Source organism: Camelus dromedarius, chromosome 8, assembly GCF_036321535.1.
Source record: "Camelus dromedarius isolate mCamDro1 chromosome 8, mCamDro1.pat, whole genome shotgun sequence".
Lineage (NCBI taxonomy): Eukaryota > Metazoa > Chordata > Mammalia > Artiodactyla > Camelidae > Camelus > Camelus dromedarius.
This window is the reverse complement of record NC_087443.1, coordinates 28,254,129-28,278,931: the sequence shown is the minus strand read 5'-3', so window position 1 is coordinate 28,278,931 and position 24,803 is coordinate 28,254,129. Positions and strand designations below refer to the sequence as shown.

General features: G+C 46.7%; 1 protein-coding gene across 17 annotated transcripts in view; it reads right to left on the bottom strand.

The window, feature by feature from the left end:
- Positions 1–24,803, bottom strand: part of KCNMA1 (potassium calcium-activated channel subfamily M alpha 1) — a 711,615-nt gene that overhangs the window by 217,216 nt on the left and 469,596 nt on the right. For 15 of the 17 annotated variants that reach the window (XM_064488015.1, XM_064488018.1, XM_064488017.1 and 12 more), the window contains exons 6-9: positions 19,123–19,198; positions 11,393–11,468; positions 9,146–9,316; positions 7,453–7,544 (exon numbers count right to left, since the gene is read on the bottom strand). In XM_064488015.1, the coding sequence (XP_064344085.1) occupies positions 7,453–7,544; positions 9,146–9,316; positions 11,393–11,468; positions 19,123–19,198 (415 nt within the window). Of the gene's footprint in view, positions 1–7,256; positions 7,349–7,452; positions 7,545–9,145; positions 9,317–11,392; positions 11,469–19,122; positions 19,199–24,803 lie in introns of all 17 variants that reach the window. The other 2 variants (XM_064488021.1, XM_064488022.1) reach the window with 1 other exon arrangement.

Here is a 24,803-nt window from a genome sequence, read left to right as displayed (position 1 = left end):
TAGAGCTTCAAGTTTGAAAGGCCTGAAGATGTGGTTTATAAGAATCCAAAGCAGATGCAGAGAAAGAAGTGCCCACATCCACACCCACCAAGACCCCTCTCGTTGGAAAGGGATACCTGGCACTTTACATTACACAATACAGCATCTATTGACACTTGCTTTTGGTATCTGCCCCTCGGTACTGAATTTCAGAAGTAGTCAAGGGGTCATTTTTCCAAAGTATTAGGGCAATCTCATTTTTTTCTCCCTCCCTCCAAAATTTTAAGGCTAATCAAAGCAGAATGCCTAATCAGTCCAAGATGGCCTGTCAACTTGAATTATCTGTTTGTCTTCTTATTTACTGTATCTGTCTGTCTACAGTTCTTCATATCTTTGTGAAGATCAGTTATTGGGGCCTGTGTTTCCTTCTGACTAGAATGGCTACCAGATGATCCTTCCTGGTGATATGTTGATGATTTGTTAATTTATGGCTTTTAAAATCTAGGAATCTGAAAATACTGCTGAGAGTTCAGGCTGGGGACCACGTGGGCCCCGCAACGAGAGGGCTGTAAGGGCTGACTCGTGGAGGCATGGAAGTTTGTGTAAAATGCAAAGCGTTGATCACATCCCAACCATTTGTGTAAGATGCAGAGCGTCGGTCACATCTCAGACAGAGTGATGTCTGTGATGCAGGCGTCGTGAATGGCAGTGTACAGGGAACATCTCTCACAGGACCAGCACCCCCCCCAACCCTGCTGGCTGTGAAGAGGGGGAGGGAGTACTGCCCAAGGTACACGTCGATGGGAAAGGGAGGACCTGGTGGTCAGACCACAGAATCAGCCCTACATCCTACTCCCAAGCACGAGGGCCGGCCCGCTCAGAAAGAGCAGAGAAGGAAATGTTATTGCAGGAAGGCTGTCACCTCCGGGAACCAAGAGGGGAGGTTTCCACCAGCTCTAAGTTCGAACTCCCCAGCCACTTTGGTGGCCAAACAATGTAACCGAGAGCTAAAGTGAGACGTGGTGTGTTTGGAGACGTTTATGGGTGTGGAGAAATACATTTGTCCCCAGGGCCTGGTGTGCAGCAAGCACTCAATAAACATACGTGGAAGAGATGAAGATAAAGACACGACTCACATTAGTTCTCCTGGGAGGGAGGAAGTGGACTAGGGCAAGGGGGTAGATAAAAATAAATCTTTGTAAATAAATAATGCTAGTTCTGGCACAGCACATCGTTAAGATTCCAATTTTTTTTTAATGGTCTAGAACCAGGTGGGCAAAACCTGAGTGGTGGAGAAAATGGACAGCCAGGCAGGAGGGAATAGAGCGTGGTCTCAGAAAGGAACAAAGGATGCAGAGGCAGATGAAGGGCTTGTCCAGGAGATGCAAGATACAAAATAAAGTGACCCGTTAATGGGGAACCAGGGAAGGATGCCCTCTCCTGGTCGTTCAGAGGAGAGCACTCTTACAGGCAAACTAGATAGAGCTGGAGAGAGAAACTTAGTCCTGCGGGGGTAGAACTGAAGACCGGAGTGTGCAAGAGAAGTTCCTATAATATGAATTTTAAAGTCTAACGTGTTAGCTCCCCTCAGCCTCGACAGCAATAAAAGCTGGTTGGGTAGCTGACGAACAGGCTGCAGCAGCCCCTCCTCCGAGGTGTCACCTCCCTGGACCACGTCATCCCTGTAAATAATTCCTGTTTTGCTCTACAAGAATCTTATGTCTTTTTTCTGAGTTTTAGCTGCATGGATTAAAACCTGTACTTGGCATTTTCTTTCTTGCTATTGCCTGTCACCTCCCGGAGACTGTAACCTCCACGTGGCAGGTTCCACGAGTAACTTGCTCACCCCTGAGTCCCCCGCGCCCACCGCCTCCCAGCATCGTGCCTGACGCGGAGGTACTGAGTGAACGTCCGTGGACTGAACGAGGGGACCGGCGAAGGTGATGATACAGACGGACAGTGAGGCAGGGAACTAACTGTGCTCTGTGTTCTTTGTTCTTGAAATTTTCTTTTAAATGAGCCCTATGAGCCCTGACATTAAAGAACATAAAAAGCCCTCTGTTTCATTTTTAAATGGAAAAGCATGATAAAGTCTGCCCACCTCTCTGGCTTTAAGGCTTCTTCTGACAACCCTGAGGCCACACCTGAGGTTGAAGGGAGACCTGCCCCAACTCCCTCCAGGAGGATGCAGCCTCCCGAGGGCTAAGATTCTCACTAAAAGCTATGAAATAAACTCAGGGTGCATAGCTCACCCAGGACTTTCCAGGAGGGGCTCCTGCTACTCTAATTCTCACTGACAGTTAAGAAACCAACATCAAAGAAGTGCTCTGAGCGGTGCTGCAGACCAGCTGAGGAAGCGAAGGGCGCAGGTGGACACGTCCACCAGGCAGAGGACGCTCTCCTTCAGCTGATGTGCAGGTAGGCTCTGCCCAGGAGGGAGTCCAAGTCTGGCAGATCATTACATCCACCAGGGCGGGTCCCTTAGGAAATGACCTTCCCAGAAAGGACGGAGCCAGGGAGGGAATGAGCGTGTTGAAATACACAAACAAGGCACGGATCTCATTTTGGTCAGCTATCTGTCTGTCCATCCTTGAAAGCCCCTCATTGTTAGATACGCTCAAAAGGCAAATACATTTCTGGTCTAACGAAATGGAAAAAATCCAAGGAGAAACGGTCTCGTCCCCTCTCCACCTTTCGGTCCTTGACCCTGGGGCTAGGCTCCTTAGAGGCACCCGATAAGCAGGAGGAGGAGACAAGCCCGAAGTGAGGCTCAGGCCTTTCTCTCCCTCATCATCATGTGTGCTGTGTTCTGGCCCCACCATGGGCAGGGGTGGAGGAAAGCACACAATGATAGCTCATTAAGTTTAGAGCAGAAAGGGGCCTCAAGGGATGATCTGGAGCAGCAGAATCCATCTGCTATAACCCCCTTGTTATAGGGGTCCGGGTTGGGGAGCCATCCAGACTTTGTACTTCCCATGACGGGCTTCTGGGGCCCGAAACTGAGGCAGCCCCAGGCCAGGTGTTGGGGAGAGGTGTATGGGGAAGCACAGCCCAGTGCAGCAGACTGCCCCTGGGTTCAGATCCCAGGTCCACCCTGTACTAGCTGTGTGAAGCCAGGCGAGTCAGTGCAAATGGAGATGAGGGAAGCACCTGCCACACATGGCTGCCGTGAGGACGAGGAAGTTTGAAGGTGAATGTAGGTATTATTACTGTCCTAGAAGGCAGCCCCAGGGCGTGGGCTGTGTGGGCTCATGTTCTCATTTCCGGAAGTGTGTGGCACTCCTCTGTCTCTCTAAGGAAGAGTTCTAAAAGGAGCCACAGCACATAGGCTTCACAGACAGCTTTCTTGGTTTGGAGCTAGAACCAGGTTAGTCTGTGGTAACTACTCCCCAAGCAGAAGGTGGGCACAGGGACCCATCCAGCCAGGGGAACTTCCTGCAAGTAAATTACATTCAGTTTCCTGTTCCCCTTCCCTTACTCCTTGTCCTCAACTGTCCATCCCTCTCTCTCTGTCCTCCCACACCTATCCATTCTTCCCTCTCCCCAACACCTGGCCTGGGGCTGCCTCAGTTTCGAGCCCCAAAAGCCCGTCATGGGAAGTACAAGGTCTGGATGGCACCTCAACCCGGCCGCCCCTAACAAGGCCGTTATAGCAGATGGATTCCTTTCTGTGGCCGATTATTTCCCATGGCCCTTGGCCATGTGACCTCGGACCATGATCTTGTCAGTTTTCATCAACTAACCAGGAGAAGGCTGAGTCATAGGCAGAGAGGCAATCTCTGGGGGAAACAGCAGGGGCTGTGGGAGGAAGGAGAGCAAGCTGGGATCCCAAAGGCCATGGAAGCCTTAGCCCTCTGCCCGCCCACCTCTGAGCAGCTTCGAGCTTACATGAAGGGGAGGAGGGGAAGGCAGTCACCTCAGGAGGCAGGCTGGGCTGCAGGAGGGCTCCTCTTTTGAACAAGATCTGGCATGTCAGCCCAAGAAGCTAACTGACCCCAAGACCTCAAACTCAGAGAGATACTGCCTGCCCCAGATGCTAATCAAATCTTTGGGCTACTGACACCCAAGTCCCTAATCTCAGCAGCACCCCCTACATCAAATAGATAAACTAGAGAGTGGCTGACACTCACGCATGCACACATCTCCCTACACCTACTGTTGGCTCTGGGTGTCCTGTGAAGGGTGAGGAGAGAAATGTTGATGAGAACGTTGGAGTAAGCTTCCGTGAGTCTCAATGCCGTATTGGTGGTGAGGATGTTCTGGCGATGCTACGTGAAGTGTTTACATTATGCCAAACACATAGATTCATTCTGAAAATGGTGTACCATGAAATCTTCACACGCTCCAAAGTCTTGAAACTGGGTGTTGCATACACAAAACCCCATGGTTCACCACCTAAATTTTTTTTTTCGTTTAAAAAATCTTTGAATTTCCAAGTTTTGTGTCTCTGTAGCTTTAGGTTATGCATTACCTTGAGTTCTCAGACAAGTTACTATATTGTTAGATAGGTTATTTCTGAGTAAAATATGCACATATAAACAAATCTTTTAACTATGTGTGTGTTTTAATGACTTTCCAGGCATCCATCTGATGAAATCTTAGGGACAACAGATACATGTGTGTGTGTCCATGAATAAAGCATATATCTTTATGCAAACACAAAAACACGGGGCGAAGCAGGCTATTTTAAGAGTCTGAACTCCATCTTTCAACAAAGTTTAGCTGCTTTCCTTTTGCAAATGCATTTAATTTTATCTGGAAACTTTTTGACGTTAGAAATAGAACAACTGTAGCTTCTCATTATGTTTGCTGCCAGAATCCATGCTTGGTTGCTCCACTAAAGACCTTATATTGCTAATTACTACCACATGCCCATATCCCAAGCGAAAGAAAACTTATTGATTCTGACAGCCCATTCTCTCAACACTGAATTCCAAATGAAAACTCAAATTTTGGCCAAACATAACATTTCATCAATCTTGTTCCACTGACTGGAAAAACAACATCAAACCAAGGGTGCTAATGGCCCTTTATTACCGCTCCTTTCCCAAGCTTATATTTTCTGATGAAAGATCTAAGTGACCAAAGGGCTTCTTTAAACTACTTGGTAATTAGCTTTTGAACCAGGAAACAATGCGTAAAGTAAAGTGAGCAGTCCCAGTGCTGATGACAGAACCTACTTTCTGTCCACAGGGTCCGGGGACATCGGAGAACACAAAGTGAACATTAAAAGCAAAGTGTGCATTTTCATAAAAGGAGAAGAAAGAGAGAAAGAGAGAGAAGCAGGCTAAAAGCGGTGATAAAAGATGACGGGGATGCAGCCAGAACAAAAGCTGCCGGACGTCTGTGATCTGAAGCCATCGGCATGCAGGGTTGGGAGGGGAAGACAAGGCAAAGGGAGGACTGGATGGACTGGAGCAGGGCAGTGACCATGGGTCTCAGGGTCTCAGCTGGGTCACCCATCCACAAAAGCGTCCAGTCCTACACACACTGGGCTACGGAAGCTATTTTGTGGGGGGAGGGGGAATGTACCTCGAGTGAGAGTCAAGAAATGTTTTCAACACAAACTTCAGGGCAATTGATTTTACTGAGTTCTCCGGGTGCAGTGAGTGATGGGGAAGCACCGGCGGAGACAGTGGGGTGGGGCGGCCGTAAAGGGGGCCCGAGCCCCTCGCACACCTTCTGCTTTATGGCGACCTGTCCGCACCTTCAGGGCAAAAAGGACGGAGAAGCTGTTTTCCTCTTGGCAGGGAATAAATGACCAATGGAAATCTCTGGACTTATTTGGCCTTTTGGATCCAACCAACGGCCCTGAAATGGGAACAGCTTGGTCCTTATCTCATCCAGCGCTGTTAGGGTAATAGAAAGAGGAGGACTCCATCAGAGGGGAGGGGGCTGTGCTGCCTCCATGGAAAAGACGCCAACTGGCCTCCTCTTGCCCGCTGTCCTCTGCGCCTTTGCGAGGAAACGGGCGTCCTGTGGGTAGTTCAAGAAAATGAGTCCTTTTCCCCACCTCCTCATTTTCTGAACGGAGGACTGGACACCTGAGCTCGGGATGCCATGGGATCACTGACGGGAGAGGAGGTTGGCTCCATCCAACGTGACTGTCAGGCAAGGAGGAGGCGATGGAGGGAAATGAGATGCTACCGCTCTTATTTTTCTCTTTAAAAACAAAATAGGCTTATTCAAGAGTTCATTTAAAAATGCATGAGAAAAAAACAAAACAAAACAAACCCCTAGTTCCGTGATAGGAACTTCTGTGAGTGGGAAGGAGTATGGTGATGAAACGATTCTGCATCTTGATCTGGGGGGTAGTTACTGGGTGTGAACATAGGTACAGAATCTCTGAGCTGTACATTCAAGATGTGGACATCCTACTGTGTGAAAGTTAAAACAAAAATAAAAACTCGAAAGGAAACAAAGCTGAGTGCCCAAGAAAAAGCTTCAGAAAGAAAAAAGTACAGAATGGTTGCCTCCAGCCCTGCCTCCCTTCGAAGATTCTCCTCTCGAGATGGTGCTCTGGCAGAGGACAGAGCGGTCAGGCCCTGCGTCTACTTAGGAGCAAAACTTCCGGTTGACAGTGGACCCATTACATTGACAGTGATGTTGACAAAATGATCTGAGCACACACTGCAACAGTCCCCAGAAGAAAGCATCCGTGTATGGGAAACCAAGCAAAAGACCCATCAGGAACGGCGTGCCCTGCTCTGACATACCACAAATACACTATTTCTTGCCCAGGAGGAAGTTCAACTGAGTAATGAGTCCCTTTGAGGACAAGTCCAGCGCCTTGTGGCAAAAGAAAACAGATTGCCTGGTGGCCCCAAAACCAAGGCGACCTTGCCCTTGCTCTCCCTAGGACTTCCCTGCTGGAGTGTGAGCCCATGTCATTGCTGCACAAACCCCCCTAGGATGGCCTCACTTCAGTCTGAGAAACCAGAATGTCATCACTTATCTAGTTGGTATAAAGAATAAGTGAGCTTGGTTGACTTGTTGGGGATCAGAACAGAAAACATGGGCCCAGTTATCTATGGACCCCTTCCAGGATAAATTCATTACGCCTCTTGGAAAGATGGCTAGGGAAGAAAGTTGTGAATGGGAACTGGCCTCAGCAGTGGGGTCCACATGTGATCACTTCCTGGGGTAATTCTGACATCACACCCCACACAGAGTGAGGCCCGTTGGGTGGGGTGGGAGAGGGGCAGGATTCAGGTGTCACGGCCACAGGGGCTCTTGAAAGTCACTCAACCACATCCTTTCTGATGCAACTGACTTACTTTCTGCCTCCATGTTTGTTAAAAGTCCCGCCGAATTTATTCCGATTCAGGATGAGAGCAGCAATTTCGGGCACGTAGCGGGCAAACATTGCCTACATGCATGAAACAAAGAAACAAGAGCCAAAAAAAAAAAAAAAATGGCATGCAGAGAGGATTCTACCACTGTGGAGGCAGCAAAACCTCTTGGCATACTTACTTTCTTCCACTAACCGCACTATAGGAGCCCCCGTATTTCTTGCGGTTTCCTATTAACTCTATGATTTCAGGGACGTAGCTGGCAAACATGGCCTGAGGAGAAGATAGGAGACAGAAGAGAGACTAAAAAGACAGGCCAAAGAAAGGGGGTGACCTTTTCAGAGGGGGGGTGGGTACTAAGATCTGAAAACACAAAAGGATTAGAACTGCAAAGGTACATATTAATATGTTCGATGGTAAAAAAAAAAAAAAAAAAAAGATAAAATAAAACCACAAAAGGGGCAAGCTCCTGAAAATACACAGGACAAAACAAATGTGAGCCAACCTAGACAACTTAAAAAAAAGTCACAGTCAAGAAAAATATAAAGGAGACAGGAATAAACAAGGTGACATCTAGCTCTTCTTCCTGAAGAGAAATCAGGGTGTGCATGCTGGGGAAATCACACATGCACACACAAATACACACACACACACACACACACACACACACAATTTCAAGAGAAGACTTTTCTTTCTAATTAAAATTCAAATAAGCATCCATGCCTTTATGAGCAATTAAGGACAATAAAGACCAAAAGAAGATGTAAAAATATATAAACTTTTCTATTTAAAAAAATTACTACAAAGCACAAAAGGTAAATTTAGGAGATCACATGGGAGGAAAGGATAGCCAGGAGAGACAAGTCTGCCATGTTTTGTCCAACAAACATTGTGCTTGTGGCTGGATACGAGGGTCTCGTTATTTGCAGGGACCTCACGGATGCTGTGGGAACACTGTGTTAATGTACACACGCACGCATCCATTTCTATACATTTTTCAAATGTATACGCCACATGCATACCAAACAGAGACATGTATGCATTCAATAAATGCGTGTGTGGTGTACATATGGGAAAGTTGTGTGCGGATAAGGATCTTAATCGCTTACCTCGCACACGGCAAAAAAATCTCAACTTAAAAAGGAGCTACTTTGACAGACAAAAGGCAGCAATTGCTAATGAGTTGCCAGAAATCCCCCTTGAAAATTACATTTTAACCAACTGTGATGAGCTGCCCAGACCACAAAAGCAAACTTTCTGACTTACAAAGTGGGAGGAAAAAAATCCCTGGAGGGTCGCTGTCAGGCAGTCGGTTGGCTAGTTACAAAACCGTACTCAGGTCACGTGGTGATGTCCACCCGGAGGAGACCGGTGGGCTCTCCATCCTCTGGGGTGGGGACCCTCTCTTTTGGGCAAGGCCCCAGCCACAGTGTTTGTTGGAAGTTCTGGGAGGTCCAGGAAGGGGGCGGGGAGCTCTTGAAACCGCAAACTGTCTAGAGTATCATCGTATCTACCAGGTCAGGTGATAGCAACTGTCCCTGCAGAGTGTCAGATGCTGAATTATATTACCAAGGCACAGACACTCCCACTTGGTAAGTGAGCATTACTTTCTCAAGATAATTAGGTTTGCTCTGGGACACACGGCTGTCCCTGACAAGGACAACGTACCTGGGTCTCTGGGAAACGAGTTCAATACACTAAAGAAGGATGCAGAAAAGTCACCTTTGCATTTGGATTGACCTAACCTGATTCTAACACTAAGGCAGTCACTCACTTCTGCAGAAACACAGTATCAAATACACAAGCTTTAAGAAAGTGGATAATAGAAAATATTGATGACTACAAAAATCAACATCATAATAAAGAGTTTTTACCAGTCCCCCGAGGATGAAGAAGACCATGAAGAGACGCCCGAGTGTCGTTTTTGCATAAACATCCCCGTAACCAACAGTGGACATGGTCACCATGAGCAAATAGACACATTCCCAGTAGGTAAGAGCCTGGTTGTTTTGGAAATTTTCCCAAGGGTCCCCGGAATTCTCCACCTAAAGCGAGGGGACCGGGGAGAGAAAGGAAAAACATTATGTATGTAATTAGCCAGCAACACCAAAGCTCCAGCATCCAGGTTGCTTCCGGATGCACGGTACCCTCAGCCCACAGAGTCTGCTGTCCCCAACTGTTGAGGAATGCGCACCACCTCTGAGCAGAGAGCAGAGGAGGTGGACTGGACTCCACCTGCTCCGCTGATGGGGGCAGAGAAGGGAAGGAACTGAGGAATGTATCCCGAGGCCATTTTTCCTCTCATTGTTACAGACAGGAGACCAGCAGAACTTTAGGGTATTGCCTTTAGCCACGGTTTACAGCTTTCTCTCCCAGGAAAGAGCCAGAGAGCACCCCGCCCCCACTGCCCTGGCCCTTCTGTGAGTTCCTGCTCAGTCCCAAAGAAATTCTGAATCTTCTCGCAGGGGGCCTCCTCCTTTCATCATTTTGACCAAGGAGATGCCCAGGGGACCTTGCTCCTTCAGATCTCATGCCTGAACCCCAAACAGTATCTCCTGCAGTCTGATTAGGCTCTCCCTGCTTCACAGAATGTCAGCAATGGCTGCAGGGATCTCCCCTGGAGAGCACAAAATGTGAGCTCGTGAGAATTATCCACATTTGCACACCCTTTAGACCAAGGGTCAGTGAACTTTGTCTGTAAAGGGTCAGATGGTCAATATTTTCAGCTTTGTGGTCCCTAGGGTTTCTGTTCTCCATAGGGACAACCCAACTCTGCAGTGGAAGCAGGAAATCAGCCAGAGGCAATGGGTGTGAAGAGGATCAGCCCCAGGGTTGCAGGCAGCCCACCTCTGCTTTAGACAGCACAGAACACTTTCTGTCCTCCCATTATATATGCACTCAGCCAACAAAGCTGTGAGGTAGGCAGGAGAGCTACTTTCGAGACTGTCAGGAAAGAGGGAGAGACAGGGGCTAGGTCTCCAGTTCTACCCCACATCCCAGCCCTATAACACGTGGGATGGCCAACACCTGTGACCTGCCAAGAGGGGGTCCCTGTGGATGGCTGGTCCCTGACCTCCTGGCCCCCAGGTCTCCAGCTCTACCTCTGAAGAAAGTTTCCAAGACCTGGCCTCTTTCACACATCACTGCTTGTCCTCAATGTGCCCTTTCCATGGAGGTTTCCTAGTGAAGCAGAAGGCACTTCGCACAATAGTAAGGTGAGGTCATTGCTGCTGAAAGCAACCAACTATCCTCCGTATCTGTGATTTGGGCACTTGGCAGAATCAGAGTGATTATCTAAAGGTGATTTCAGCCCCAAATCCCATCAGCATAAAGGCATAGGTGGGGAACCATCAGATCTAGTGGCTGAGAGACAGCCCAGCAGTCTTCCTCCAGGAGATAGTCACAAAAATCCCAAGGGGAGGTAACAGAATGCCTCCTCCCACTCCTTATGCCGAAAGAGGCTCAGCAAGAGAGCGGCGTCTTTACTCAAAGCTTCAGAGTTAGACGAGGCCCCCTCCACTTGTAACAGTTTGTGTCTGTACAAAACACACTTCCCACAATAGCTGTGCTCCCTAAAAGCAAGGGGAAATCTGCCTTGGGGAGGTGAGAGCAGCTTGACTTAATAATACAGGGCTTTCAAAGGAGTTGTTAATTTAAAAGAATTAACATTTTTGAGATACAAAATAACTTGACAAGTAATCAGAAAAAAGAATCAAAGGGGGCTTTGTGGAAGGGGAAAGTGGAGAGACATTGAGGAATGTAAATTTGTTATTTACGAAGAGATGGGGGTCAAACTTCCAACCTGGTTGCCAACCTTTCCAGAAGTTTGCTGAGGAAGCACTGCCATCTTGTGGCTCAAAGGGGTTATTGCAGACAGGGTGAAAAACCATGAAAGCCCCCAGCAGTGAGCTGAAGAACGCAGGTTAATAGTGTGAACATGACTCACCATTTGGAACTAGTTTAGGGTAAAAGGCTTGGAAACCCAGACAGTTGTGCAGTTGCTTCGCCCTTGCCTGCATTCTACAGCTGGTCTGAAGTTTGTCTCCCAGGTAATAAAAAGACTCAGAAAGGGGCTTGTTTCAGAAAAAGCCAGAACTGAAGTGTCTTTAAGGATAACTTACCAAATGGATGAACCCGGCTGCGGTTAGCCACGTGCTGATAAATATGGACAGCAGATTCACCAGCTTGATGGAATTACTGTGCAAAAGAGACAACAAGCAAAATCTCTAAGTTAGGGAAGACCCCTCGAACCCCCACAAAGTCCCTCCATCTTAAGGGGAGGACTCAGAAGGCGGCGTGAGTAATTCAGGCCAGAGGCTATAGGAAGATGACATCTGAGTGACAGAAAGTGGCCCCTAAGTGAACCCTTCCGACTGTGTTAAAAACTATCGTTTTCATCTTTATTTTGAAAATCTTTAAATCTACAGAAATATTGGAAGAAGGGTATAATGAGCACTTGTGTGCCCCTCACCTAGATTAACCAATAAACATTTTGCCACATTCGCTTTCTCTCTCTACGTTTCTTCTCCTCCCCCTTCCTCCTCTTCTTTTTGCTGAACCATTTACAAGCACGCTGTCGACACCATGACACAACCCCCTAAATACTTCAGCATTTAACGCCTAAGGACACCGTGCGAGACAGTCATACCACAACTGTCGTGCCTAAGAAAATGAACACGGATTCAGCCATGTAACCTAATGTGCACTCCTGAGTCAGATTCCTCCAGCTGCTCTGAAATTAGGTTTATTGATGTTTTCATGCTTTCACCCTGATTCAGGAAGCACTGGAGCCTCGTGCATTGCATTTGGTTATTACGTTGCTTTAATCCAGGGGGCAGGAGACTCTTCTGTAAAGGGACAGACCGTCAATATCTAGGCTTTGCTGGGCCATAAAGTCCCTGTTGCAATTACTCAAGTCTGCTGCTTTAGCAGAAAAGCACCTTAGGAAAGCCATAAAGGAAGGGGTGTGGCTGTGTTCTGATGAAACTTTATCTACAAAGACGGGCAGGGGGCTGATTGGCCCATGGGCGACTGAGCTGGACAATTCCTGCTTTATTCTCCTTTAATCTGTAACACCCCCGACCCTGCGCCCTCTTTAATTTGGTTTTAGTGACAATTTAATTTGCTGTGTACCCAGGCCAGCTGTCTTCTAGAATGTCCCACATTCTGGATGTGTCTGATTGCTCCTTCATAACTAGATCCTGTTTAAATACTTCTGTTGAGAATACCTGTCTGGAATGGCGTCACATCAGGAAATTGCAACTCAGTTACACTGTCTGGTCACTCATTTAAGGTGGGAACACCCGATCTTGCCACTGAGCGGCGCCCATCTCCCTTTGTAATTAACATGCCATCTGGGGAGTGGGACTCTGAGACCAAATGAATATCCTATTCCCCAAAGACCTTACACCTAAAACTTTCAGCATCCGCCAGTGTTCCTTGAGTAGAACAAATGGAACTCACTAAATATTTAGCTCCCTAAGAGTGGGGACCTTATCAGCCTAGACCCTGGAAGCACTGAGCCCCTGGTCAGAGTAAGGCCTCTGAGGATGTGCACTGAGCAAACTGGTCTCTTCCTCTGTACCCTCCCCACTCAACTTCATCCTGGTCACTCCCGCTGGCGGGTGCGGCTCCTTGCCTACTGCTGACAGCAGATCACCTCCCTGTCCAAAGGCTCCCTGGTGACTGAAATGTTATGTCCAAACTCTCTCCTTCCACCTTCAACACCCTCTGAAGTTCCAGGTTCTCCTACCTGTATTCTTCCTACATAAACTCCTGGAACTTTCATCGCAGCCAAACTTACTCACTCAGCCTTTGTTTACGCTCTTACTCACCTGAACGCCCTTCCCATCTGTCCAAACATTACCCTTCCTTCAAAGCCTGGTTCAGTCGCTACCTCCTCCTTAAACCGGTTCTGCCCACCGACAATACAAAGTGACTTATGGCTTTTACATCCAGCCACTTACTGGTAATGGATCCCACTGTCTGAAGGCACCGTTTTAAATTCCGATTTGACTCTTGCGTTCCTAACTGTGTGCTGCAGGAAGGAACTCTGTTTTCTCTTTCCGTCTCCCCAGGGGGATCCAGCATCACCCACAGGGCAATTCAGCTCCTCATCCTTGATTGACTGATCTCTAGCCCCTCCCACCTCTTTCCCAAGGGAAACCAAAGATTTAAATTCCAAGAGCTTAAGATCACAGTCATAAGAATAGCTAACATGCACACCGCCATTCTAAATGTTTCAATTGTTTCACGTATCTGAACTCATCTAATCTCAATAACAACTCAATGAGGTGATCCCAAGGTTAGGAAACAGACCTAAGTTTGCACAGAGTCAGCAGGAGTTGGAACTGGGACCCCGGCAGTTCGGCTCCAGGGTCTGCCCTCTTGGCCGCTACACCACAGGACAGTTGTTGCAGATCGGAGTCCATCAGGAGGTCTTCCTTGTGAAGTGAAGCTGTGCCTCTCCTCACATCCCACGTACAGGAGATGAAAAGGGCCAGAGGGTCCTGCCCCCGGGAGGAGAGAGACCACCACCACATCCTGTCCCCAGATGGTTTCTCAAGGGGAAGACACAATCCTGCAAACCCTCCCTGCCTCTGCCTCTTCCGCCCTCTGGGTGAACTAACTGTGGAGACTGAGAGCCAGATGAGGAACAGGTAGCCAGGGGCAAAGGGAGACATCTCAGGGAAGCCTGCATTGCTCATTTCCTCAGAGGTTAATTAAGTACGGAGTTGATTCACTTACACACCCCCGGATCTTGGAGACTGAACAAAGCAGTGTCCCACTCCAACCATGGGGAGCCCTCTTGAGATATTAAATCCATGGGAGTCTCTGAGCCTCATGGCGCTTTGGAAAAAACGACCTAATATGGTGATTACTAATCTCTAAGTGACTGCCACAGTGATATTAATAGCGCTTAAGGGAGCTCTTGTGTACAGAACATTTAATCATTGTTGCTGAGAGAGTCCATATTAAGCAGTGAAATCTGATTATTTTTATGGCATCTGCATCATTACAGATCCTAAGTATTAGGAATTTGCTTTTCAAATTAAACTCTAGGACCAGGCAATCATCTGCAGGGTCTGTGCAAAAGATGCGAGATTAACTCTTTCTTTCTCCATAGACTTTCTCCATGTTCTGACACCAGGTTGCATCGGGCTCCCTGGAAGAAGGGAAGGAGTGGCAGGGCAGGGCTGCAGGCTCTGCATGGCCAGAGAGGCCACTGGAGATAGTCACAGACTTCATGGCCAAGACCAGGGGTCTGCACCAAACATGAAGTTCCCAATGGTTAGAATGACTGGGACCATTTAGAGTCTAGCCCCATCACGAGAAGGGAGGGACAGTGACCTTACCATGAGGACCTAACTTCATTTTCATGTTTTCCATGATCCTTTCTAGGTCTCTGACCCATGAGTTCTCACTAGCCATTAGAGTAATTCCTATCAGTGGACATAGTGAACCATCACCCACGGGCAACTAGGTCAGAACAGGGGCAGAGGGAGTCTGATTCTGTAGATGCTGCAACACTGAATGTCTGTCTCTTTCCAAGATTAGAGCTGTAACCCCTGAGCCTTTGGGGCCACCTCTGCCCTCTGTGTATTTAACAACACATGTTTCAGTTGATAACGAAAATATCACCCACTTTCCACAAAGAAACACCAATCTGCCCCTGTTCTGCTTGTCCAGTATTTTCCTCTCTTTCTGGATAAGATACAGCCAGGTGCCAATGCCCTTATTTTATTTTATTGTAACCTCTCCTGGGCAGATGTGAAATACTTTCAAAAGCCAACCGGACTATATCCCAGGGGATGAATGGTCCGAACTCTAAGACATGGAGTGAAGCGAAATCCAGTTCTGTCACATATACCCTTTCAGTAGCTCTCCATCTGTCTCCCTCTTCTCCTAAGGCCAGTCCCTAGGGCTACTTCCCTGGACAGTTGCCCCCTAACTAGTCTCATGGTTGACGATCTTAAGATGTTTCAAACCCACTCTCTAAACAATTGGTGGAACAGCGGATCTTTCTAAAACGTACACCTGGCTGTGTTTCCCTCCTGCGTAAACCCTTCCACCACTCTCCCTCGCTCTCCAAGTAAAATCTGTGACCTCTGAGAGCCCTCATGACGTGGCCTCTGTCTGCACAACTTCTTGCAGTCTCCATATTGAATACTCTTTTTTAAGCATGTTAGCCTTGGAGACATTTCTGAGGTCATATATGTAGTACAGTGGTTTCAGTCTCCAAAATGTCAAAAAAAAAAAAAAAGTGTTGTTTAGGTCAAAGATGCTACGTACACAGCCTGGAATGCTATGTGGGAGAAAAGGCGACATGGTAGAGTATTAGTGATGGTTTTCTCAACCATCGATGGTGTCGGGGACGTTTACTTTATCCTTCATGCTCCTCTATACTGTTGAAATGTTTACAATGAGCATACTGCACTTTAATAATAGAGGAAACAGTCAGGCAATTGTTTTTCTTAAAAATCGCTGGCGATTCATGTTTCCTTCATCAGTATCTCTCACATTAGATGAGCTGTGCAGTGACAGCCTTTAAGTGGAGCTGCTCACGTCACTCTGACTGTAGAGTAGCGTCCTCTCGCCTATGAGTCTACCTGCCAGTTTTCAGGGCAACTGAGGAACTGCCCAAAGCTCAGACCACGACATGGGGTCTCCCAGCGGCCCCTTCAACATGCCAGTTACAGGACACAGGGCATTTTAGGCCCTTCTGTTGATTGGCAGTTTGGGGAATGACCTTGATGCTGTCCCACTGCTGTGATTTTCTGCTTTCTCTGTCTTCCTGTTCACTCTGTCATCATTTTGCTGACGTCTTAATTCTTTCTCTCTTCCCCACCCCGTCTACGTTCTCTCTCCTCTCTCTCCCACCAAATACTTCTCTGCCCTGTTTCTTCCCACTCTTGGCCAAGAGAGGCAGTCACAGAACAGAACATGAAGCCACAATTTCATATCATTATTGCAAATCACATTTCATGTCTCCCTCCCTCCCTCCCTGATGTCCCAGACTGGTGGCGATTGGCCACTTGAGAAAGCTAAACAAAATCCCCCTAAAGATGATTACGGGGCTCCACCCACCCTCCTGGAAGGTCAATGTGGAAGCAGCCAAGTGCAGAGGCGTCACCGGAAAATCCCTCAAGGCCCGAAGCCCTGCAAAGCCCAAGGCTTCCCCTCGTTGGCGGCAGGGCCTGCGGGGGTCTGTGCTGGGCGCATGGGAGGCGAAGCCGAGATCAGCCAGGCCCCTGGAGGGGGCGGTGCAGAGGCGGTCTCCAGCCTCCAGGGTTCAGACAAGTAAATGACGTTTTCACGTGCCCAGTGACCGGCCTTTACCTGCCTTCCTCATCTCATCTTGCTCCTTTCCTGCCACAGAATCCCAGTCTCCAAGAGCATAGAATGACTCCAAGCTCCCCCAAGGGCTGTGTTCTCTCACTCACATGCTTTTTGCAGCTTCCTTGATGGGAAGTCACCGCCCCCCCCACCTCTCACCTGCCTGATCTCCAGCCCCACTGGGATGATATCTGGCATTCTACAGGGCTTACCTAAGACACCCCCTTTGCCCTGAAAAGATCTTTGGCGGCCCCGTGCTCTTGCCAAGCCCCGCTTAATTACTCTTCTCCGTGCCTCGCAAGCCCTGGGTGTGCCTGTATCTCAGCACCTGGTGCACTACAGGTCAGTCTGGCTCCCCCTCCCCGAGGGAGCTCTCTGAAAGCAGGGCTCTATCCTGGTACCCACCTCACTGCTGGTACAAATGCTTGATTCACACTTGAATTGCCACAGTCACTTGGTGGTGACCACCAGCAACAGGAACTGGGCCAATCCAAGTTGTGATGGAAACCACCCTCCAACAATGGGAGTTTAATTCCGTAGGAAGTGAGTTGCTGGGGAAATGCTGTTTGGGGCTCAGGATGGCAGACTCCCCAGTAGCCTGCTGCCCATGACTCTCCCAAGGTATACAGTCCCTTTATCCCTCGCTGCCTGCTTCGGCTTCCTCCCTCTGCACTGGGAGAGAGAATGAACGACCCTGTGACTGCAGTTACCAGGTGGACTGTTCCCCAGGGATGCAAACGCTATTTCCTGCATCCAAAGGAATCTTTTCCAAGGAATAGGAAATTGGTAGGTCCATTGGCCAAAGCCCAGAAAACTATATTTTACTCTGATGCCTTATCATTCTCCCCAGCCCCAAAGAATCCACGTGGAGCACAAGGAAGGCGAGAACACAGTGCCCTCCAGGTTATCCTCAGAGTAACAGCACCTTCTTAAAACGCTGGTGTCCGAGAATTAAAATCCCCCTAAATCAGTACATGTGCAACAGGGAGAGAGAGGCACTGTACCACGTTAGAGAGTGTGGGTGACTCCACATAACACACTCCCCACGTGTCTCTTGAATACAGCTCCTGTGATCAGCACTGGGTACTCCCCAAGTCTACTTTAAAAAATACAGTCTGGTGGAGCAAATATGATATTGGGGATTGCTAGCTTTGCTGACAATTTTAAGAGCAATACGGGTCCACTGCATGGAAGAGTCATAAAAACGTAGAAATGAAGGTTAACTGCCACTCAGAAGAGACATGAGGAATAATAATATTCACTCTATATTAATAATATCACATGCTATTCAATGGGGCACCAGTAAACTCTGACCCCAGGATAATGACAGTGAAGGGTGCTGGGAAACACTGGACGACTCCCACGGTGTTAGAGGCTCACTATCTTTTTCACTTGACTAACAGAAAGTGAATTTGTCCTCCTCCCCCCATTCACGTGGATGAAGAGTTAGCCAGGGGAAACCAATGTGGAATTACAACAAACTAAAATGAACAAACGAAAAACACTAAGACCCAAGGAGGCAAGCCAAAAATAGCCCGTCACATTTGTCGGACGGGGCATGTTCGGGAAGCTGAGTCCCAGCCTCGGAGACTGGGAAAACGATGCTGGACCCAAGGTGCCCCAGATGCAGGTGCATTCATTATAAATCACAAATGCAGGGGTGTCCTGTTTTTCATCATTTATCAAACACGTGAAGGCCAACCAAAGAGGAAATGGAACATTAGCAGTGAGCTTCTTAAAGTGTAATTTCCTATAAGAGAAATTTATGACCTGTACTTACTCTCCATTAAAGGCCGTCCAACCTCTTTTATTAGTTTATTCATCAAGGCAGCCCTGGTTCCAGGCCAGCTCCGAGAACCCGCAGGTCCGTCCGGAAAGGGGCCTCTGGGGGATTTTTCCCTCCTGGCCCAGTAGTGTTTTCCAGATCATAACACAGTTAGCAGACGTCCTCACGTGCACTCAGCAGGAGGTTTTTAGGTATTCCCCAGAAGGCAATTCACAGAGCAAGCCCCAGGGGCTACCCTGGCTATAAAGTGGACATCTAGAATGTACTTTGAGATGAAATGATTTTCTGTTTGCCGTGTGAGGTTTGTGATTGCCTCTCAAAGAGCATTGCTTCCATTGTTTTTATGGCCAGGTTCAATTCCTTATTTAGTGATGTAATAAAGGGGTGATTTAAAACGTGGGAGCAGGGACTTCTCAGTCAATGAGCAGACCTGTCCCTCACCCACTGTACACTTCTCTCCACGAGGCTGTGGCTAATATCCGAGCAACCCCACACGGTCCCCTCAGACTGTTTCTACTTCCCCAGAAGCACAGATGTTTCTCTCTCTTCACAACACAGTCCCCCGCCCTGCAGAAGACCCCATGCCAGACTTTCTCTCGACTTCTGTGTTAGATCACTCTGTGAATAAAGGGATTCTAACTTTACTGTGATGAAAGCAAACACATCTGATATTGACAACTTGGCACTGGGGACCGGACTAAGGAACAAATATGAGAAAGAACATCTTACCTTGTCTTCAGGATGTTCAGAAACTGCAAAATTTCTGAAAACTGGATCAGTCTGAGAGCTCTTAAAAATCTCAAACCTGGAAAGAGACATGAAATACAGACACATTAGGTTCAGTGGGTGGTTTTAATGTTCACCCTCTGCCGTCGGATTTACAGCTGCCAGGGTTGAAGGGATATGAAATTCCTGCAAAAGAATGAACCATCCGGTACCTTGGACATAGTCCTTCATTCTGACTCTTGACTGGTTTAATCTCAGGTGGTAAACTGACTTTCTCATTAAAGGAGGCCTGTCTGGAGTCACTGCAGAGGAAGATCTGGTGGGGAGAGCCCAGTTTACTGAAGTTTCTCATGTGCCCATCTCTGATTTAAAGCACTATTTCTACGTTACACGGTTGTTTGAGAGGATTCTGTCTCTGAAAAATACTGGGAATAGCTCAGGGTAATTGCTAAGAGCAGATTAGGAACAAATCGGATAACCTCACCTCTTCAGTGGATTTTTTTCATCTTTATCTTCAGTCCTGATAAAATGAAGAGTACAGCCCACAGCATTATCTGTGTCCTACAAGGTTCTATATTTTCCTCCCAATCAAAACAAAAATCAGATCAGTAAGATCTCACACCCCATAACTTCAAGATCCAAAACTTGTATAATTCCATTTTCACTGAATGTCGAGATAAATGTTTCTCCTTTCTAAATCCGCAACCTCTCTTGACTGCAAAAGGGCCAGTGCTTCTAGGTGGCAGAACAGAGAGGGAGGCAGGGAAGGAAGGCACAGTCAAGGATTAAAGAAAATATAAATTATTGTTGTGTTTTAATAGCCAAAGGTGAAATATATTTCTGTTGAGATCAAATTTGTGAGTCAAAAACAATCTTGAGTGACTCATGGGGTTTTAAAGCTTGGCAGTCGTGCAAGAGACCTGCTTATAAAGTACTGACTATCACAGCTTTGAGACACATCCGATTTCACACCCTCTCCCAAGGGGTTTACTTTTGCATCTTTTCTGAAAGCATTAAGCCCCGCCACATGCCACGCCAAGTACAGAGTGGGCTCCGTGGTGGGCGAGCAGCTCAAAGGTCATGGGTGAGATTTATTCTGCCCCATTTGTAAGGCTGTAATTGGGCGGTTGGCTGCAGAGTGGTAAGAAGTGTTGGTGATTCTCTTGAGACCCCAGAGTGAATCAAGGAAAGGAGACAGATGGGAAGTTCTCCCTACATAGCTCCACATGGGCCCAGTTAGATGACTCCTCGTTCAAGCACAAGGTGGCAAGGAAAAACTAACATAAAGCCCACAGAAGAAAAAATCCCACTGCACAAGAGGGAGGAAAGGCTATGGCTCAAAAGGAAAATTTCTCATCTAAAAGGATTTACCTTCATGAAAAGAAACTTTTTTTTTCCCCTCAGAAAACACCCGCCTTCTATTCTGAATGATATTCATCTTACTTTTTAAACAAGGAGGTGCAGAGATGAGAAGGGATGTGCATGAAATAAAAGGCTCAGGGGCCAGGAACACAGTCCTAACTGAGCTGATAAAAGGCCGACTCAATGCTGCTGAAAACTGGACCGGATGCAGAGGACGAAATGGAGATGTCACCTCACAGACAGAGAGCATAAGGAAAGAGAAGGAAAAAAGATTGAAACTGAAGAAAATGGAAATGGAGTGGAGATCACAGGGACCCAACCTTGGACCAACTGTGTTCCAAAGGGAAGGACAAACAGCACATAGATCATAAGAAACAGCCAGGACGTAACAGGAGTGAACTCTCTGGATATGAAAAAAATGACTCGAGATTAAAAGGCAAAATGAATGACCAGCTCTTAGAGACCAATGCCAAGAAGTATCCCATTTTTTTCTTCTTTCAGATTTCAAGTATTAAAATAATTGCCATATAAAAAGAACATGTCAGGGAGGGGAGAGGGTTACCATTAATACAACTAAGATCTCATTATATAATAGTTTGTATTAAAAGACAATTGAGCAACACTTAGCATTTTGAAAACAAGGACCCAAGATTTTTATGTCCCAAGAAGTAGCTGTTCAACAGCATAAGGCAACAAAAATTATTTTCAAATACCCAAGTTCTCAGAAAATACACTGTTTGTACAAAACATATTGCAAAGAAGTTCATTAAGTCTTACTAAACCAGAATTGGGGGTACAGGCTGGAAAGTGAGTTTTTAATAAACTCTACTATTGGTCCTAAGCATCCGGCTCAACCTGGATGGCTGATCTCACGCCAGCACCATCGTCCTATACTGCTGAGAGATAAGCAACACATTTAGAAGCTTGAGGTAGGAAAAGGCTGGTGGTGAGCACAGAAACCGGTTAAGGATAAAAGACGCTTTAGTGAAGTATTAGCCATGAATAGTTTTATCCTGAAAATCTGATGTATGTGTGGGTGTGGGTGTATTTTCATTTATGGAAACAAAAAAAGAACACAAATGACACAAACTCTGAACTGGACTTCTTTCTATTTCTCTTTAAGTGATGCCTTTGACATCCTATATTATTTGTTTGTTGCAAGTCATGTTTTAAAGCAACTCACAAAAATGTAATAGAGTAAGAGCTTTTCTTTTCATTAAGGTGTATGAAAATAAAGGTAGAAAAAAAAACAAATTCAGAAGCCACAAAGTCCTACCCTCTTGCTAGAGGTAAACTGTAGACCTAGGTCTGAGTACTTTCCCAAGAAAACTAAGCAGAGAGACGCAATAAGATTAATAATGTGCAAAAGAGAAAAACAAGCTGGTTCTCAGGAGAAGAGTTTTTCCCAGCATAGAGACTCAAGAGAATTGCCTCCCTGCCAGAGGGACCCAGGGTGATGCGGGAGCAACACTCTCATGGGCTGAACAACAGTGGGTTTTGTTATTTGACTGCCCTGTGCTGGTCATTGTCACAGCATTGCGTTTCGCTAACAAATGAGTAAACTAAGTTCTACATGGGTTAAAAAAAAAAATCAGTCTACATTTTCTCCTCAAATCCAGCCAGACACTCTGGAGAAATGGTTGGTCTGAAGTTTATATCCTTCAGGTCACAGTTCATAGCAGCTCCCTGACCGCTTTCTCCCCTGGATGCCTTGTGGTCTGCGCTCAGCACAGCAGCCAGAGTGAGCCTGTTACCAGGTAAAATGGAACATGCTGCCCCTCTGCTCAAAGTCCTCCAACGCTCCCCATTTCACACAGAGTAGAAGTGAGAGTCCTTCAAGAACCTAAAGCCAGGCCAGTCCCCATTTCCTGTTGGACCTGCTGACATCCTACTCTGACTCTCCTGCTTGGCCTCTGTCTGTCTTCCTCAGTGATCCCTGACTGTGCAGGCATGTTCCTGCCTCAGGGCCTTTGCATGTGCTATTCTCTCTGTCTGGACTGCTCTTCAAATGGCCAAGTGAGGCACTTGCTCACCTCCTTCAGGTGTTTAATCAATGTAACCATCTCAGTGAGACCTTCCCTGGCTACTCTACCTAAAAGAGCAACACCCCCTTCAGCTCCATCAACTCCCAAAACCTCTTTATTCCACTTGTGTTACTTTTCTTCTCAGCATAAAGCACTAGTATCTTACTTGTTTGTGTAATTTACTTTCTGTCTCCTTTTCCATAGCACCAGCCCTAGGAGGGGAGGGACTGCTGTCTGTTTTGCTCGTAGCTGTATTTCACGTGCCTACAACAGTGCCTGGCCTAGGGTGAATACTCAGTTAAATACTTGCTCGAATTGAACTGAATGAAATAGTCTTCTGAGAAAGAATTAGATGGCAGACAGCTAAAGGTTAGATTCTCTGCATTCAGAACCCTGAGACTACATATTGTTTGCTAAAGAGAAAAGCCATGCGGTCTGAAGGTTCACCTGATAGTCTTAGGAAATCTGCAGAAGGCTAACCAGAAAAGAGTCTTGACCAATGGTCACTGTTGCACCCAGAGAGGTCCTGAAGGAGTATGGAAAGCAACTTTGGATTCCATAAGGAGGCCAAGAGATGGGCAATGCCTAAGTGACAAATTATGCATCTTCTCTGCTTTATAAGACTATATTCTTATTATTTATATATTTATTGTTCTGTATAATTCTATCTTATTGATTGTAATTCTATATTATCTTATTATTCTATATAATTTAAAATCTCTAAAAATACAATTAAATTTTAGAGAACAGGAAATGGCTGTACCAGAGTTGTGAAGAAGAAAATGTGTGTGTACCAAAAAATAGTAATTATGCTCTCCAAGAGTCCAAATGGGCTTATGAGCAAGTTCCTTTAAACTATCAAAAAATAGTAAACTTCTCTACCTCTTGTCTATTACATAGTCAAGTAATAAAAATGGACTTTTCTCTCTTTCTCTGTACTCTGCATTAGTTAGAAAAGTGGCATTATCTGGACATAGGGACCCCAGACACTTAAAAAAAAAATGGCAAGCTCATCACACTGATGACTCACCACAAGAATCCCACCTGAAATACTAGCATATCCTATCCAAGACTTGATTACATAAATAACACACTTGAGCTGCAGTGGATGTTGGTGGAGGGGGCAGGTCAGCCCAGATCCCGTCTCCAGGATCTCCATTTGTCACCGAATAGAGAGGCCTTGTCCACAGTCACACCCTTTGCCAGAGGCGGCCCCCTCATGACTGGCAGAACTGGGGACAAAGGTCTGCTGCCCTGCCTGGATCTGGGACCACGCTGAAGGGCCACCCAGTGGCAGAACTGCCTGTGGGGTGGGTGAGGCCTCAGAGGCGGTAGCTGCTCCGCAGCTGAGCTCTCCACCCAGTCCCAGCTCCCTTCCTCTCTTGCAGAGATGGGCATTAGAACCTACCCTGGAGACCGTAGGCCGGCTGACCCAGTGGTCTGATAAGGTGCAGCGCACACACTGGAGGTACTCAATAAATGGTCATTTCGTCATACGAAGCCTCAGAACTGAAACAGCATAGGGTTGTTCACAACTCCATAGAAAAGTTAGCAGGACAGAAAAGAAAGCCCACACAGACACACACACACACACACACACACACTTGGCATATGCTGTTACGGTTACTTTAAATTATTGATGAGTTAATGTTGTTGATCGTGATGTAAATCTATTATGATTGGTCATCTATTTTTAATTACTTCTACATGCCAAAACCTTTAGCTCTACCTTATTTAATCCATACAAGAGAAGAAAATAGCTGAGGAAGAACAGACTAGAGAGTGTGCCCAGCACACAAGAGTGTAAGCCACACAGCCAGGTTCAACCCAAATTTATCTACCTCTACCAAGCCCAGGCTTGTAACCACTGCCTGGCACAGACTTTGGCCGGTCAGTTCCAACTCCGAATATCAGCACTCAGGTAAGCACCTGCAACACTGTGATCATCTTAACAAACTTAACAATTTTCATTTCACCAGCAGGCAAATGCCCTCTGCCTACATCCCCACCAGACTAAGTATTTTGATAAAGGAAAGAAGGAAGGGAAGGAGGGGGGAGTAGAAGTCCCAATTTGAGAGGCCCCCGACCCCAAATAGAGTTCATCACTGTTTTATTTCGCTTCTTTAGGTTAACAAATGAAGTTAATGGTGTTTTCATATAATTATTAGTCTTTTTATGCCCTTCTTTAAAGTGCTTTGCAGTAGTCTCTGCCAGATTACCTGTGTGTGCAGCTCATTCTTATTACTATGTTAGAGCTCTTTCATAATGAAAACGTTACATGTTCTATTTTCTCCCACA